The following is a 17,317-nucleotide window of genomic DNA, read 5'->3' as shown; positions in this document are numbered from 1 at the left end:
CTGGGTTCAATCTTTAGTACAACAAACAAACGCATGCCAGGCAATGCGGCACACACCTGTAAACCCAGGATTTGGGAGGCTAAGACAGGAAGACTTCAGGTTTGAGCACAGCCTCAGCAAGTACTGACAAAAATAAGGGCCAGGTGTTCTGGCGCACGCTTGTAATTCCAGCATTCGGGAGGCTGAGACAGGAGGATTGCAGTTCAAGGACAGCCTTAGCTACTTAGTGAGGTCCTTTGCAAGTCAGTAAGACCCTATTTCAAAATAAAGAATAAAACATTGGGCTGAGGGTGTAGCTCACAAGTAGAATGCCCCTGGGCTCCATCCCTTGTACAGCAAAAATAAATAAGTAAATAAATAAATAAAAATAAAACTGGACTGGGGGTGTGTGGCTCAGTAGAATGCTCCTGGGTTCAAGCCCTAGCACTTCCCCACACAAACTGCTTCAACTTACTCAGACCCTCTTCTGGTCTTGAAGCCTTTGACCAGAGGTCCTGTGTGAGTCAGTCTCTAAGGCAGGAGCAGAGCAGCTGTAGTCAGCTTGCTCTGGAAAAGAACGAATGCCATGTGGCAGAGGAATAGGCATTGCCTTCCTGGCTCAGCGACCCAGCCTGGCGGGCCTTCTGGAGATGGCAAGGTGAGGAGGATGGTATGATTCAGGCAGCCTGCCTTTCTCTCAGCTACGCCCCCAAACAGGTTCTGGGAAGAGCATCACTCACTGGTCTGTTTCTTTCCTTACAGAGGACAGCAAGAATCTGTGGGTCCAACTGCAAAAGAATGTCAACCTCTTCCCAGGGCACTGCGCAGTCACCTTCACAGTCTTCTCAGACAGCCATCTCTCTACAGATAGGACCTATCACGCATCCTGATTGGGTGTGAGGAGTGGGTCATCTTGCTTGAATGCAGTCACAGCAGGGACTAGCACCCTCCTCCCCATCTTCAGCCAGTGTTTTTCCAGGTATCACACTACTTCCTCTGGGGCAGAGCCACCCTTGACTGGACCCAGAGCAACTGATCTGGAGCCACAGCCCGGGGTCAGGAGCAAACAGGTCTTAGTATGTATATCCTTGCCTCAAACCAAAAGTGAATTCTTGTATTTCCCTGTTCTCCCAAAAGCAATTTCAGCAAATCTTCCAACCAATCTCTTAGGATCTTTTCCCTGCAGTCTTTGACCTATATATACTCACTCAAACCACACTGCACTGGAATAATATTTATTTTTTCCTTGGCAAAAAGTACTACATTTTTAAAAACAGAAAATTTCAAACGATCAAATGCATTACCCATCACAAGAGAGGGTCTGGCAACAGTACAAAACATCCTACTTAAGATTTTTTTTAAATATACAAGTCAGTTTAAAATGATAGAAGTTCTGTGAGAACTAAGAAACCTACAGCCTGTAGTTTGATAGAAAAAAATTAAGACAAAAGATTTATAGCATCCAGCATTTTGCTTAATTCCTTGTTTATAGCACCTATTTCTCTATGTTAGAAGATGAGAACCCCAGGCCCTGAGGTGCATACCACCAAGTCAGAGTGGACTTCCCTGTCCTTCCTCCCAGCAGCTTCTGCCACGATGAGGAGGGCACTCTTCCAATCTCCCCACGTATACCCAGAAAAGAGGGGGTAACTGGAGCACGACTAAGGAACTGGGGTACAGGAATAAATAAGACTTTTCCTTTCCCCATGATAAGATACTGACAGAGAAGCACTGTCGGCTTAGAGGAGGAATCTGTGGGAGGAAGCTGTTACCTTCGACATGATGCGTAAAGAGCAGGGAGCAACGGGACAGCAGTCAGTTGCCTGCAAGTGTAAGAACTTGAGACTAGACAGACAGTTCAAAGGAGGAACAGACAAGCACTAATCACATCAATGCTGTTACATGCACAACTATGCAGCCATGGGCCATCCCGTCACCACCCCAGGCCGTGCCAACAGGTAAGGGAGGTGGCTACAACCCTAGGCCCACTCAACTGAGACACAGATATTCCACACATGAAGCACTCACTGCACTCAGATCCAACCACTGCTGACCCCTGCCCGCCTGGACTGAACCCAATTTAGAAAACAGCAGTGAAATCCACCGGGAGACTGGCAGGGTGGCAAAGGAGAAGTTTCTTCTCAAAGCCAAGGGGACTATGGGAATCTTAGCAGACTTGAGACCCCGAGCTTCAGGTCCCTAAAATGCCAGATGAAGTTTTGTTTGAGGGAAGGGAAGTGGCTGGAATGGGGATTCTCTCTTTTAATTTGTGGTACTGGAGATTAAACTCAGAAGGTGTGCTACCACTACCACTGAGCTACATCAGGATAGGGATTCTTTTTTTTTTTTTGCGGGTTTGGGGATGGAACCCAGGGGCATTTGACCTCCGAGCTACACCCCCTGCCCTATTTTTTATTCTTTATTTTGAAACAGGGTCTCACTGAGTTGCAGAGGGTCTCACTAAGTAGCTGAGGCTGTCTGTGAACAGTGATCCTCTGGTCTCAGCCTCCCGAATGCTGGGATTACAAGCGTGCGCCACCACGCCCGGCTAGGATAGGGATTCTTTTTACCAAGTCCTGTGAAGCATTCTGCAGCCTCCAGAGCTGCATCCGATGCTTTTGGGAAGTGCCCTCTGGCCAAGCAGATGGGAAGTGTTCTCATTTGGGGACACACAGGTTTGAAGACAGGTAGGCTCGGTCACTGTAGTCTGGCATGGAAGGCCCCAGGCTGCCTAAAATCTAGCTCAAAGGGTGTTCCCAGTGGTGATTAATCTTTCTGTTTTTACTTCCTACAATTACGTTGTTATACTTTAAAAAACAAGATACAGACTAGTCCCAAAGCTGAGCTCTGAATAAAGTTGTTTCTTTTATAAATATTTTAATTATAAGTAATCCTTACTCCAGGTAATTTCAGTGACACACAGTACATACAGGCACACAAGTTCACACACGCGCGCACACATACGGCTCCCAAACTTTCACAGAAAGTCTGACAGCTACCACATAATTATAAAGGTGCCCTACCTCTGAAGAGTGAAGGGTGAGAATGACCACGTCATTTCAGCCTGAAGAAGCCAGAGGGGAGAGTGTGTGTCACGTAAAGAAAAAATGCAAATAGGAATTTACAACAACGTTTGGTTGAGAAGCCAGGAAAAAAAAAAAAAAAGATAATAAAATCTGATTAAAAACCCACTAAAAACAAAACAAAAAATAAAAATAAAAAAAACCCCAAAACCAAACCAAACCAAACCAAAAAATAACCCTAAAACACCCTTTGTATTTTGGATTTCTGTAGAGCTTCTTCCTATGAAGTGCCAAAGCCATGGGCAAACTCTGGTGTTCCCACTAAAATAGGACAGCCTCACACAATCGGGGGAAAATCAAAAGAAGAAACAAGGAAACTGAAGGTGGAAGTTAGTGTAAATCTGCATTTTGGGAGAGTTAGTTTTCGTTAACTCCAGAGCCCAGCATAGTTCCCATGGAGCCCTGAAGGGAGGGGACCTCCTGCCACAAAGAGTTTCGTTCCCGACGAGTCGTAGCAGTGGGTGTAAACAGCATTGGGGAAGAAATCAATGTCCGAAAAGTAATTCCTCCATGTTTCATCATGATTCTGTGGACAGAGAAAGAGACTGTTAGTACAGCTAGGCCACAGTGCAGAGAAAGGGGAAGGGAGGCAGAGGGGTGCTTTCTGGTCTAAGAGGAAGGATCTTCTACCTATAATCTCACATCCTGAGATTAGTACTCATGGGAATTGGGCTTCTTTTTTCTTTTTCCATCCAAATATTATAGAGAAACTGAGCAGGCTAAAGAATTTTACATAAAACTCAAGTCTTCTCAGAAGAGTTGGAACCAAATTGCACAATTCACTGGCAGTGACTGCAGGCAGCACCTGATCCTTTCTGCTGTTTCCACTTGGATAAATCCTAGGTCAACCAGAATGATTTGAGCTATACCTCCAGCCCTACTTTTTTTTTTGTTTTCTATTTTTTATTTTTTGTGGTACTGGTGATGGAACCCAGGGGCATTCTACCTCCAAGCTATACCTCCAAATTTATTTTATTTTTTATTTGGAAACAGGGTCTCACTAAGTCGAGGAGGGCCTAAGTTGCTGAGGCTGGCTTCAAACCTGTGATCCTCCTGTCTCAGCCTCCCAAGTACTGGGATTACAAGTGTATACCTCCACTCTTGGCCTCAACCAGAATGTTTTACTGGGCCTCTGTTTTCCCACAGGCAATGTGCAGATACAAAAACAGAATCAGGGGAAAGTGCCTTTTACTGTATCAAGGAGTGGCTCTTTCAGTAAAAGAACATGAGCAGGTGGTATGGTGGTATGTGAGCAGGGGTGGGGGTGAGGGAAGCACACGTGGTGTTGCTCTCCAGCAACTCTCTCAGGTAGGGGCTTACTTACCAGCCAGCCTTTGCCAGTAGTTAGTTTCAGATTTTCCCCTGCTAGCCTAGGCTTGGACCCATAACAAGCTGACAGCCTCTCTTCCAGAAATCTCTGAGCTCGGATGTCATAGAACAGCAGGGAGCCCTGCCCTGTGCCCACAGTGATGATGTGCTCATAGAAGCTAACTGACCGGATCCCTGAGAGAGAGAAGTAAATGGCAATGAGGAGAGGGTCCTTGCTTCACAGCCCATCATTCCAAATATCTTTAATATCAAGTTTGCATCACATTCCCAAGTATCATTCAACACTATTACCATGGTAAATACAGCCTTTTTTTTTTTTTGCGGGTCATGGGTCTGGGGATGGAACCCAGGGGCATTTGACCTCTGAGCTATACTCCCTGCCGTATTTTTTATTCTTTATTTTGAAACCGGGTCTTACTGAGTTGCAGAGGGCCTCACTAAGTAGCTGAGGCTGTCCACAAACCACGATCCTCCTGTCTCAGCCTCCCGAATGCTGGGATTACAAGTGTGCGCCACACGCCCAGCTTTAAATACAGCTGATATTCACTAAGAGGAACCCTGATAAGCCAGATACCTGATGACACCTAAGATGCTTTTGGCCAAAGAACATGTTTCCAGAATTTCCTTGCTCAAGTGAATCATAACTTTTTTTCATAACTTTTTTTCCATTGTATATCTAACTTTCTGCAACTCAGATAATTTGCCTATTTATAAATCATTACATCAATAAGAACTTGTTAGCCGCGTGTGGTGGTACATGCTTGCAATCTCAGCATTTGGGAGGCTAAGACAGGAGGATCACAGTTAGAGGACAGTCTCAGCTACTACTTGTTGAGGCCCTTTGCAACTCAGTGAGACCTTGTTTCAAAATAAAGAATAAAAGCCGGGCATGGTGGCGCACGCTTGTAATCCCCGCGCTTGGGAGGCTGAGACAGGAGAATCGTGCAGGTTCGAAGCCAGCCTCATACACTGGTTTAGGAGACCCTGTTTCCAAATATAAAATGTAAAAATAGGTCTGGGAGTGTAGCCCGGAGGTAGAAGGGCTTCCAGGAACCCCAGTACCACCAAAAAAAAAAAAAAAAAAAAAAAAAAAAAGAATAAAAATAGGGAGGCCGGGTGTGGTGGTGCACGCTTGTAATCCCAGCGCATGGGAGGCTGAGATAGGAGGATCACACCGGTTCGAAGCAATTTCAGCTATTTAGTGAGGCTCTCAGGAACTTAGTGAGACCCTGTTTCCAAATAAAATAGAAAATAGGTCTGGGAGTATAGTCCGGAGGCAGAAAAGCCCCCAGGTTCCATCCCCAGTACCACAAAAAAAAAAAAAAAAAAAAAAAAAACTAGGGCTGGGGTGTAGCTCGGAGGTAGAATGTCCCTGGGTTCAATCCCCAATACTTAAAAAAAAAAAAAAAAAAAAAGAAAAAAAGAAAAAAAAAAAGAACTTTTTGTTTGTGGCTATATGTATGTATGTCTATGCAAGTGAAGGATCCTAGGGCTTTTTTTTTTTTTTTTTTTTTTGGTACTAGAGATTGAACTCAGGGGAATTCGACCCCTGAGCTATACCCCCAGCTCTTTTTATGCTAAGACTGACTTTGAACCTGTGATCTTGTCTCAGTCTCCCAAGTAGTGGGACTGATTACAGGTATGCACCATCATGCCAGCCACACTTTTTTTTTTTTTGCAGTACTGGGATTGAACCCAGAGGCATTTTACCTCTGAGCTACACCCTCATCCCTATGTTTTATTCTTTTTCTTTAAACAGAGTCTCACTAAGTTGCGAAGGACCTCAGTAAGTAGCTGAGGCTGGCCATGAACCTGTGATCCTTCTGTCTCAGCTTCCCAAATACTAAGATTAAAGCGTGTGCCACCACACCTGGCTTCCCAGCCACTCTTTTTTATTTTTAAAATTTTGGGTACTGGAGGTAATGCAGGGGCATTATAATCTGAGTGATACCCCCAGTAGTTTTTACTTTTTGTTCTGAAAAAAGGTCTTACTACGCTGCTGAGAGTTTTGATATTTTGCTGAGGCTGTCCTAGAATGTGCACCACCATGCCTGGTTTATTTTTATTTTGTTTGTTTTTTGGTACTGGGGATGGAACCCAGAGGCATTCTATCTCCAAGTTATACTCCCAACCAGATTTATTTCCTTCCTTCTTCCTTCTCCTTCTCCCTCTCCCTCCCTCTCTCTCTCTCTCTCTCTCTCTCTCTCTCTCTCTCTCTCTCTCTCTCTCTCTGGTACTGGGGATGGAACTCAGGGGCATTCTACCTCCGAGCTACATACACCCCCTGCCCTATTTTTTTTATTCTTTTTTTTTTTGTGGTACTGGGGTTCCTGGAAACCCTTCTACCTCCGAGCTACACTCCCAGACCTATTTTATATTTTTATTTGGAAACAGGGTCTCCTAAGCCAGCGAGACTGGCTTCGAACCTGTGCGATCCTCCTGTCTCCACCTCCCAAGCGCGGGGATTACAAGCGTGCGCCACCACACCCAGATTTAGTACTAGGGATTGAACCCAGGGGCATTCTTCTACTCTGAGCTACACCCCCAGTCCTATTGTGTGTGTGTGTGTGGTACTGGGGTTCCTGGAAGCCCTTCTACCTCCGGGCTACACTCCCAGACTTATTTTTACATTTTTATTTGGAAACGAGGATCTCCTAAGCCAGCGCACACGGCTGGCTTCGAACCTGCGCGATCCTCCTGTCTCTGCCTCCCAAGCGCGGGGATTACAAGTGTGCGCCACCACGCCCGGCCCCAGTCCTATTTTTTATTCTTTATTTTGAAACAGGGTCTCACTAAGTGGCAGAAGGCCTCACTAAGTAGCTGATGCTGGCGGTGAACCTTCAATCCTCCTGTCTCAGCCTCCCAAGTACTGGGATTACAAGTGTGTGGCACCATACCTGGCTTTATTTTTATTTCAAACATGATCTGAGCTGGGTGTGGTGGTGCACGCTTGTAATCCCAGCATTCGGAAGGCTGAGACCAGAGGATCGCAGTTTGCCCTCTGCAACTTAGTGAGACCCTGTTTCAAAATAAAGAATAAAAAATAGGGCAGGGGGTATAGCTCGGAGATCTAATGCCCCTGGGTTCCATCTTCAGACCTGCAAAGAAAAAACAAACAAACAAAACCCATGATCTGGCTACATTTCTGAGGGTCTAAGTTGCTGAGGTTGGCCTTAAACCCATGATTCTCCTATTTGAGCTCCAAGTACTGGAATTACAGGCCTGTGCCACTACACCTGGCCTAGTGCATAAGATATAAAGATGTTTCTTGTCACATATAAGGAGATCAATAGTATTTATGAAACTAGTATTCCTATATTAGGTATGAAAGCTGTCCCCATTAACAGTAAACAAACCGGGCATGGTGGCGCACGCTTGTAATTCCAGCGCTCGGGAGGCTGAGACAGGAGGATCACGCAGGTTCAAAGCCAGCCTCAGCTACTTAGTGAGGCTCTCAGCAACTTAGTGAGACCCTGTTTCCAAATAAAATATAAAATAGGTCTGGGAGTGTAGCTGAAGATAGAAAGCCTCTGGGGCCCATCCCCAGTACCACAAAAAAAAAAAAAAACGAAAACAAAAAAACAAAAACAAAACAGTAAATAAAATCTCTTAAAACTTTTCACTGGAAGCTGGCATTTGTGGTACAAACTTGTAATCCAAGCATTTGAATGCCCCTGGATTCCATCCTCAGTATTGCAAAAGAAAAACAAAACAAAACTTTTCACTGGCTGGTATGGTGGGGCATGCCTGTAATCCTAGTACTTGGGAGGTTGAGACATGAGGATCACATGTAGTGAGGCTCTCAGCAACCTAGCAAGACCCTCTGGAAAACATGTTATGTGAGATCACCCAAGCACAGAAAGAAAAGGGACATAGGTTTTCTCTAATATGCCCAAACTAGGGAGTATTGGGGATACCAGAGGGACTCCAGATAATGAAGGGGAAACCTCAGTAAAGCTAGAATGGAAGGGTAGGAGAGGGAGAAGGCTGAGGTTGATTAATGGAGGAGCTACATCTGAATATGTGTAAAAGTATGAACAAAGCATGGTTTACCTGGACACTCATTATTGGGGGGAGGGAACCGGGAGAGGGAAAAGGGCAGCAAGCACAGTTTAAACGTACGCTATTCTCAATGAAATTTAAAAAATAAAATAAAATAGGTCTGGGGTGTTAAATATATGCATATATACATATTTTGCAGTACTGCGGATTGAACCCAGGGTCATTCTATCTCTGGGCCACACCACCAGCCCACTTATTTATTTTTGGTGGGTCTGTCTGGGGATGGAGCCCAGGGGTATTCGATCTCCAAGCTACACCCCCTGCCATATTTTTTATTCTTTACTTTGTAACAGGGTCTCACTAAGTTGTGAAAGGCCTCACTAAGTAGCTGATGCTGGCTGCAAGCCTGCGATCCTCCTGTCTCCGCCTCCCAAGTACTGGGATTATAGGTCTACGCTACCACACCCAGCTCAAAAGGCACTTTTGCAGTATCTGCATAGGGATAAATGCTACTCAAAATAAAGAGGCTAACCTGTAATCTATATTATGCTTTATAGGACTTTTAGTCCCAGCTGTTCTCCTATCAAGCTGTGTGATGCTGGGAATTAACTATTTTACCTGGGCTCTGATGGCACACATCTGTAATCCCAGTACTTGGAATGCTGAGACAAGAAGATGGCAGGTTCAAGGCCAGGTTCAGCAAATTCTGTTGGTTTTATATTTTTTGTTTTTGTGGTACTTGGGATTGAACCCAGGGACATTCTACTCTGAGCTATACTCCCAAACCTATTTCACTTTTATTTTGAAACGGTCTCAATAGGTTGTTGATACTACTTGATTAGGCTGTCCTTGAACCTGTGAGCTTCTGTCTCAGCCTCCCAAGTACTGGGATTATAAGCCTGTCTTGCTAACTTCTGTTTAAATAATTAAAAATAAATAAATAAATAAAAAGGACTAGGGTGTAGCTCAGAGGTGAGTACCCCTGGGTTCAATCCCCAGTACACCCCCCAAATTACTTATTTACTTATTTATTTATTTTTGTGGTACTCAGGATGGAACCCAGGGGCATTCTACCTCCAAGCTATACCTCCAGCCCTATTTTTTATTCTTTATTTTGAAATAGGGTCTCACTGAGTTGCAAAGGGCCTCACTAAGTAGCTGAGGCAGGCCACAAACCCGTGATCCTCCTGTCTCAGCTTCCCAAATGCTGGGATTACAAGCGTGCGCCACCCCGCCCAGCTTACTTTATTGTTTTGAGGTACTGGGGATTGAACCCAGTGCCTCACATGTGCTAGGCAGTGCGCTATCACTGACCTACACCCAACTCCTTTTTTAGTTTGGTTTTGTTTTTGAGACAGGGTCTTATTGAATTCCTGGGCTCACGTGATCATCTCACCTCAGCCTCCAATATAGCTAAAACTAGGTGTGTACCACCACATGCAGCTGGGGCAAGTTACTTAACCATTCTAGATTTTTCTCACCTGTACAATGGGGTTAACGCTATCTTTTCTTATCTGCTTTCCATGGGATTCTTGGTAGGATGAAATAAGATGTGAGAAAAAGGTATTCTGAAATCAGGCATGGTGGCACATGCTGGCAATCCCAGTATTTGGCAGGCTGAGACAGGAGGATCATAGGCTTGCAGCCAGCCTTAGCCACTTAGTGAGGCCCTCTGCAACTGAGTGAGACCCTGTTTCAAAATAAGCCAGGCAAGGTGGCGCACGCTTGTAATCCCAGCATTTGGGAAGCTGAGACAGGAGGATCGCGGGGTCTTACCCAGAGGCAGTCTTACCTCTGAGCTACACCCCTAGCTCAATTTTTTTTTTTTTTTTTTTGGTAGTACTGGGGGTGGAACTCTTCTACCTTCGGGCTATACTCCCAGACCTATTTTATATTTTTTATTTGGAAATAGGGTCTCTTAAGCCAGTGAGGCTGACTTTGAACCTGTGCAATCCTCCTGTCTCTGTCTCCAAAGCGTGGGGATTACAAGTGTGAGCCACCATGCCCGGCCCCCTAGCTCAATTTTATTTCTTACTTTGAAATAGTGTCTCACTAGGTTGATAAGTTTTACTATTGGCTGATGCTATCCCTCAAACATGTAATCCTCCTGTCTCAGCCTATCAAACATAGGGATTAAAGGTGTGTGTCACCAGGCCTGGCTTACTTTTTGTTTTGAAACAGGGTCTGGCTAGGTTGTTGAGAGTCTTGCTAAATTGTTGAGGCTGGTCTTGAACCTGCAATCCTCCTTTCTCAGCCTTCCAAGTACTGGGATTATAAAGATCCTGTTCTTCTTATTTTTCTGTGTGTACTAGGGATTGAACCCAGGGGCATTCTAACTGATCTATACCTCCAGCCCTATTTTTTCTTTTCTTTTTTTTTTTTTTGCGGGTCTGGGGATGGAACCCAAGGGCATTCACCTCTGAGCTACACCCCCTGCCCTGTTTTTTTGTTTTGTTTTGTTTTTGCAGGTCTGGATGGAACCCAGAGGCATTCAATCTTCAAGCTACACCCCCTGCCCTATTTTATAATTCTTTATTTTGAAACCGAGTCTCAATGAGTTGCAGAGGGCCTCATTAAAGAGCTGAGGCTGTCCACAAACCATGATCCTCCTGTCTCAGCCTCCCAAATGCTGGGGTTACAAGCGTGCGCCACCATTCCCGGCTCTATTTTTTCTTTTTCTTTTTTTGTGGTATGAATGGTGGAACCCAGGGGCTTTTCTACCTCTGGGCTATACTCCCAGACCTATTTTATACTTTATTTGGAAACAGGGTCTCACTAAGTTGCTAAGAGTCTAAGTAGCTGATGCTGGGTTTGAACCTGTGTGATCCTCCTGTTTCAGCCTCCCAAGCACTGGGATTACAAGCGTGCGCCACCATGCCCAGCTTCCAGCCCTATTTTTTATTCTTTATTTTGAAACAGGGTCTCACTGAGTTGCAAAGGGCCTCACTAAGTAGTAGCTGAGGCTGTCCACGAACCACAACCCTCCTGTCTCAGCCTTCCAAATGCTGTGATTACAAGCGTGCGCCATCATGCCTGGATTCCAAGTTTATTTCTTATTTGGAAACAAGGTCTCTCTCTCTCTCTCTCTCTCTCTCTCTCTCTCTCTCTCTCTCTCTCTCTCTCTCTCTCTCTCTCTTTTTTGGGTGGTACTGGGTATGGAGCCCTGGGGCCTTCTACCTCTGGGCTACACTCCCAGACCTATTTTATATTTTATTTGGAAACAGGGTCTCTTTAGCCAGCTGAGGCTGGCTTTGAACCTGCTCAATCCTCCTGTCTCAGCCTCCCACAAATACTGGGATTACAAGCGTGCACCACCACACCTGACTACATACACATCATTATACTTGTTTGAAAACCAAGACAGAAAGTGAAGATCAGAACTCATTTGCAACGTAAATGTAAATCTAAAGGCATTCCAGGTCTTACCACTGCCTCGCTCCCTTGAACAGACAGACTTGACATTGTAGGATGGCTGTCGAGGATCTAAGAAGGAGACATGAGCTTGGGAGCCCACCGCATACACTGACCATTCACTACCATAGGCCAGGCACACATTCTCACGGCAGTATGGCAGTTTAGTGGACAGGAGCTGAAAAGACAGGAAAGATGCAGCCATGGCATCACCACACAACACAGAAGGCAGGGTATCATTCTTGGACTCCCACCTCTCTGGGCTTCCCTCATACACAAACCACATATTAATAAGTTGTAATTTGCATACATTTTTTTTTTTTCGGTACTGGGGATGGAACCCAGGGGCATTCTACCTCCAAGCTACACTCCCAGCCCAATTTTTTTAATTTATTTTGAAACAGGGTCTCACTGACTTGAATAGGGCCTCACTAAGTAGCTGAGGCTGTCCGCGAACCATGATGCTCAGGTCTCAGCCTCCCTAATGCTGGGATTACAAGCGTGCATCACCACGCCCGACTTAGTCTTTTTATTTTTGAAACAGGGTCTCACTGAGTTGCAAGGGGCCTTGCTAAGTAGCTGAGACTGTCCATGAACTGCGATCCTTGGTCTCAGCCTCCTGAATGCTAAGATTACAAGTGTGAGTCACCACGTTCAGCTTGGAAACAGGGTCTTGCTAGGTTGCTGACGATCTTACTACATTGCTCAGGTTATCCCTGAAACTGCAATTCTCCTGTCTGAGCCTCCCATGTACTGGGATTATAAGCATGCTCCTCCATGTCCAGTTCTTATTCTTATTTATTTTTTGTTTTTGCGTTACTGAGGATTGAATTCAGGGGCATTCTACCTTCAAGCTATACCCCCAGCCCTATTTTTTATTCTTTATTTTGAAACAGGGTCTCACTGAGTTGCAAAGGACCTCATTAAGTAGCTGAGGCTATCCATGGCTCTTATTCTTATTTTGAAATGGTCTTGCTAGGTTGATGAGAGCCTCTTTGCTGAGGATGTCCTCAAACCTGTGATCCTTCTGTCTCAGCCTTCCAAGCACTGGGATTATCAGCATGCATAACCATGTCTAGCTCAAAATGGTGTTTTATAAGCTGGGCGTGGTGGCGCACGCTTGTAATCCCGCACTTGGGAGGCGAAGACAGGAGGATCGCACAGGTTCGAAGCCAGCCGTGCTGGTTTAAGAGACCCTGTTTCCAAATAAAAATATTTTTAAAAAATAGGTCTAGGAGTGTAGCCCAGAGGTAGAGGGGCTTCTAGGAACCCTAGTACTACCAAAAAAAAAAAAAAAAAAAGTGTTTTATAAAGAATGAAAGGGCTCAGGGTCAATTATTATTTTGCAGTGCTGAAGCTAAAAACAAGAGTATCAAGTATGTTAGACAAGGGACTGAGCCCAAGGCATTCTACCTCTGAGCTACTACACCCCAACCCTTCTTCTTTCTTTCTTTTTGGTGGTAGCACTGAGAATTGAACACAGGGGCATTCTACCTTTGAGCTACACCTCCAGTCCTATTTTTACTTTGAAACAGGGTCTCATTAGGTTACTGAGAGTCTCACTGCTTGCTGAGGCTGTCCTCTAAACTTTGGTACTCCTGTCTCAGCCTTCCAAGTACTAGGATTACAGGTATATACCATCATGCCTGGCTTTTTGTGTATGTTACTGCAGATGGAATGCAGGGGCACACTCTCTCCAAGCTACACCCCGTTTTATTCTTTTCTTATTATATAGATACATATAAAATATATTTATTTTGTGGTCCTGGGGATTGAACCCAGAGGCATTATACTTTTGAGCTACACTCCCAGCCCAATTTTACTTCTTATTTTCTTATTTTGAAACAGGGTCTTACTAGATTGTGGAGGGCCTTACTAAGTTGCTGAGGCTGGCCACGGAACCTGTGATCCTTCCATCTCAGCCTCCCAAGTACCAAGATTACAGGCGTGTACCACCATACCCACCAACATTGGAGTATCTTAACCATAAGGTCAATTATTAGGAAAAAATACTAAGTCATGCTTATCACACCTTAGATAATGTATTTTCAGCCTTCCATAGATGAAAGTAGCCATCCAAAGACACTGCTCCCAGTTCCTATAAGAGCAATGGAAAACAAGTTGTAGCCCAATCTGTAGCAATGGAGTACAATGGTAAGCAGGGGAAGACACTGAAGGGTGGGTTCTTGTTCTTTACTTGTATCCCATGTTGATACAAGCAGCTGTACCAGTAATTATCACCCATCACCTCATCCTATGGACTGCAGCTGGACAGCATATTAAACTGCAAGAAGTGTGTCCAAGGTCTAGCAAGCACAAAGGGATCTGTGGTTCAAAACATCCCTGCTATGCCAACACTCCCCTAACACTCTTCTGGATTGTTAGAGCAGAGCACACAAGTGAAGGACAGTCCCAAAGCTCGGTGTGAGCACTAGAATGGAGGATGTACTCTAGTAAGGAGTGATCTCTAGGCCAGAAGTACGGACGGGGGATAGGAAGCTAAGGGGGATAGGAAGCTAAGGGCACTGTACTTTGAACTATGGCCTGGTTCAGAGTCTATAGGAGTTCTTCTGACTCTGGGTCTACTTTTCAATGTCTACTTAAGTTACCAATGTCAAGAGATTTGATGCGATGATAGGTTAAGACTTGGTGGCAGTGTAAAGGAAAAAGAGAGAGTGAAGAAGAAAGAACTGAATAACAGAGAAAAAGAGTTGTTTCTTTTAGAGGCAAATATGAAAATCATGGACAAAACAGAACACCTGCAAAGGCATGTGCAAATGAGGGAGAGTCAAATCAAGAGTGCCCTGGGGAAACTCTATGAGGCCCACAATATAGCTATCCTGAGACAACCACAGATCAAAGAAGGGTGAGTTTCACAATCTCAAGTTAAATCTTCTCACTAGCATTCCTAAGCATTTAAGACGTGCTCTGTGGGCTCAGAACCACAGGGAAGGGGGATGCAGCTCCCCAGACATAGGCCCACAGGAACAGGTATCAAGGAGCCCTTAGTGAATCCATACCTTGTTCTTGTTGTTGAAGGCCAGAGCCCGGACCTTGCAGTTGTCAGGATTTGTGTCTTCCTTGGGGATGTCTTTTAAGGCCTTGTGAGTAATGTGAGCATACACAGGGACCCGTGACATATTGTGCCTCGCATCACTTTTGGTCAGCACATCATCTGTCACTTCCCAAAGTCCCATGGAACCATCACGTGAGCCTGTAGGGCAGAGAACACAGCGATCAGATATGCTCACTCTTCAATGAACGATTCCACAGAGGTGAAGATGGCCTTTCTTAGTTCTTAGCTACATACTGCAGCTTGGCCTCAAACAGCATTTTTTTTTTTTTTTTTTTGGTGGTAGCGGGGATGAAACCCAGGGACATTCTACCTCTGAGCTACATGCCCAGCCTGATTTTATTTTGAAATAGCATCTCACTAAGTTGCAGAGGGCCTCACTAAGTTGCTGAGGCTAACCTCATACCTGGGATTCTCGTGTCTCAGCCTCTCAAGTACTGGGATTACAGCAAGGGCGACCATACTGGTAACAATAGGCATTTCATTCATTCATTCATTCATTCATTCATTCATTCATTCATTGCAGTATGGGGATGGAATCCAGGGGCATTCTACCTCTCAGCTATGCCCCCAGCCCCATTTTTATTATTTTGTACTCCTAATTCTTTAGTTAAAATTATTTTTTTGTGTGTGTATGGTGCTAGGGATGGAACCCAGGGACTTTCTACCTCTGGGCTACACTGCCAGACCTATTTTACATATATATTTTTAATTGGGAAACTGGGTCTCATTAGGTTGCTGAGAGCCTCACTAAGTAGTCGAGGCTGGCTTTGAATCTGCGCGATCCTCCTTTCACTGCCTTCCAAGTGCGGGGATTACAAGCGTATGCCACCACGCCTGGCCTTTATTTAACTTTTTAATTTTTTTTTGTGGTACTGAGGTGGAACACAGGGGCTTTTCTACCTCCGGCTATAATTTGGAAACAGGGTGTCACTAAGTTGCTGAAAGCCTCACTAAGTAGCTGAGGCTGGCTTCGAACTTGTGCGATCCTCCTGTCTTAGCCTCCCAAGCGCAAGGATTACAAGCGTGCCCCACCATGCCCAGCTAGGGACCAGAATTTAAATTCAAGTTTCCAGGATAGTGATGTGGGTGGTACAGTGCTTGTTTAGGATGCAGAGGCAATGGGTTCGATCCCTAGACCCTAAAAGAGAAAAAAATTAGGTATCTGATAACAAAGCTAATGTTTTAAACTCCTCTATACAGCCAGGAGTGATGGCACATGCCTGTAATCCTAGTACTTGGAAAGTGAGACATGAGGATTATAGGTTTAAAGCCAGCCTTAGCAAGGCCTTCAGCAACTTAGAAAGACCTTGTTTCAAAATTTAAATAAATAATAGGCTTAGAGGTAGAATACCCCAGTTTCAATTCCTAGTAACACACACACACACACACACACACACACACACACACACACACACACACCCTCTAAAACTTTCCTCTGTACTGTTTGGGAAATGTAGATGAGGAAGCTATCAGCCTGAAAACATAAGATACTGGCAGAGAGAGTATCTGACAAAAGAGATAGGAGGCTCCAAAAACAAAACTAAGCCTTGGCTTCCAACAACCAAATTTGGTGCAATCACTAGGATTGGGCAGCCTCATAGAAGGATGATATGAGGGCCTCAGGCTTAAAGCTTGCTTGTAATCCTGGTGCTTGGGATGATGAGACAAGAGGATGGCAGGTTTGTAGCCAGCCTCAGCAACTTACTGAGGCCATCCACAACTTAGTGAGACCCTGTTTCAAAATAAAGACTAAAACGTGGGTAGGGTTGGAGCTCAAAGGTAGAATGTCCATAGGTTCAAACCCCAACACCAAAAAAATCCCCCAAACAAAAAACAAACAAAAAACAAAAGGAACCCAGAATCTCCTAAACTCATCTCTGGGTTATTTTTACCTTTGACTATTTCTTTTTTTTATTAGATTATTTTCCCTTCTAGATGCTTCCACTTGCCTACTAAGGACCCAAAAAAAGAAACATTTAGAGCTGGGCGTGGTGGCGCACGCTTGTAATCTAAGCACTTGGGAGTCTGAGACAAGAGGATTGCACAGGTTCAAAGCCAGCTTCAGCTACTGAGTGAGGCTCTCAGCAACTTAGTGAGACCCTGTTTCCAAATAAAGTATAAAATAGATTGGGGAGTATAGCCCGGAGGTAGAAAAGGCCCTGGGTTCCACCCCCAGTACTACCAAAAAGTAATAATAATTTATGTTCCCCCAGCTTTGTAATTAGTAGTTCTAAGCAAGGGCTTTTGTTTCTGTTGTTCTTTTTTTGCCGTATTGTGGGTTGAGCCCAGGGGTGCGCTATTTATTTATTTATTTATTTAGTGGTACTGGGCTTCCTGGAAGCCCTTCTACCTCCGGGCTACACTCCCACACCAATTTTATATTTTTATTTGGAAACATGGTCTCCTAAGCCAGCGCGCACGGCTGGCTTCGAACCTG

At 44.7% G+C, this 17,317-nt stretch overlaps 1 protein-coding gene across 1 annotated transcript in view; it reads right to left on the bottom strand.

The window, feature by feature from the left end:
* Nucleotides 1–3,429: 3,429 nt before the first annotated feature.
* DCAF12 (DDB1 and CUL4 associated factor 12) overlaps nucleotides 3,430–17,317 on the bottom strand; it is a gene marked incomplete at both ends in the record, with an annotated part of 31,159 nt that continues 17,271 nt past the window's right edge. Inside the window, 5 exons of the mRNA XM_080708727.1 lie at nucleotides 3,430–3,588; nucleotides 4,387–4,565; nucleotides 11,820–11,982; nucleotides 13,837–13,902; nucleotides 14,825–15,018. Of these exons, the coding sequence (XP_080564853.1) occupies nucleotides 3,430–3,588; nucleotides 4,387–4,565; nucleotides 11,820–11,982; nucleotides 13,837–13,902; nucleotides 14,825–15,018 (761 nt within the window). The remainder of the gene's footprint in view (nucleotides 3,589–4,386; nucleotides 4,566–11,819; nucleotides 11,983–13,836; nucleotides 13,903–14,824; nucleotides 15,019–17,317) is intronic.

Source organism: Muscardinus avellanarius, assembly GCF_963383645.1.
Source record: "Muscardinus avellanarius genome assembly, chromosome: 13".
In the NCBI taxonomy this organism is placed as follows: Eukaryota; Metazoa; Chordata; class Mammalia; order Rodentia; family Gliridae; genus Muscardinus; species Muscardinus avellanarius.
This window is presented reverse-complemented; position numbering and strand designations above follow the sequence as displayed.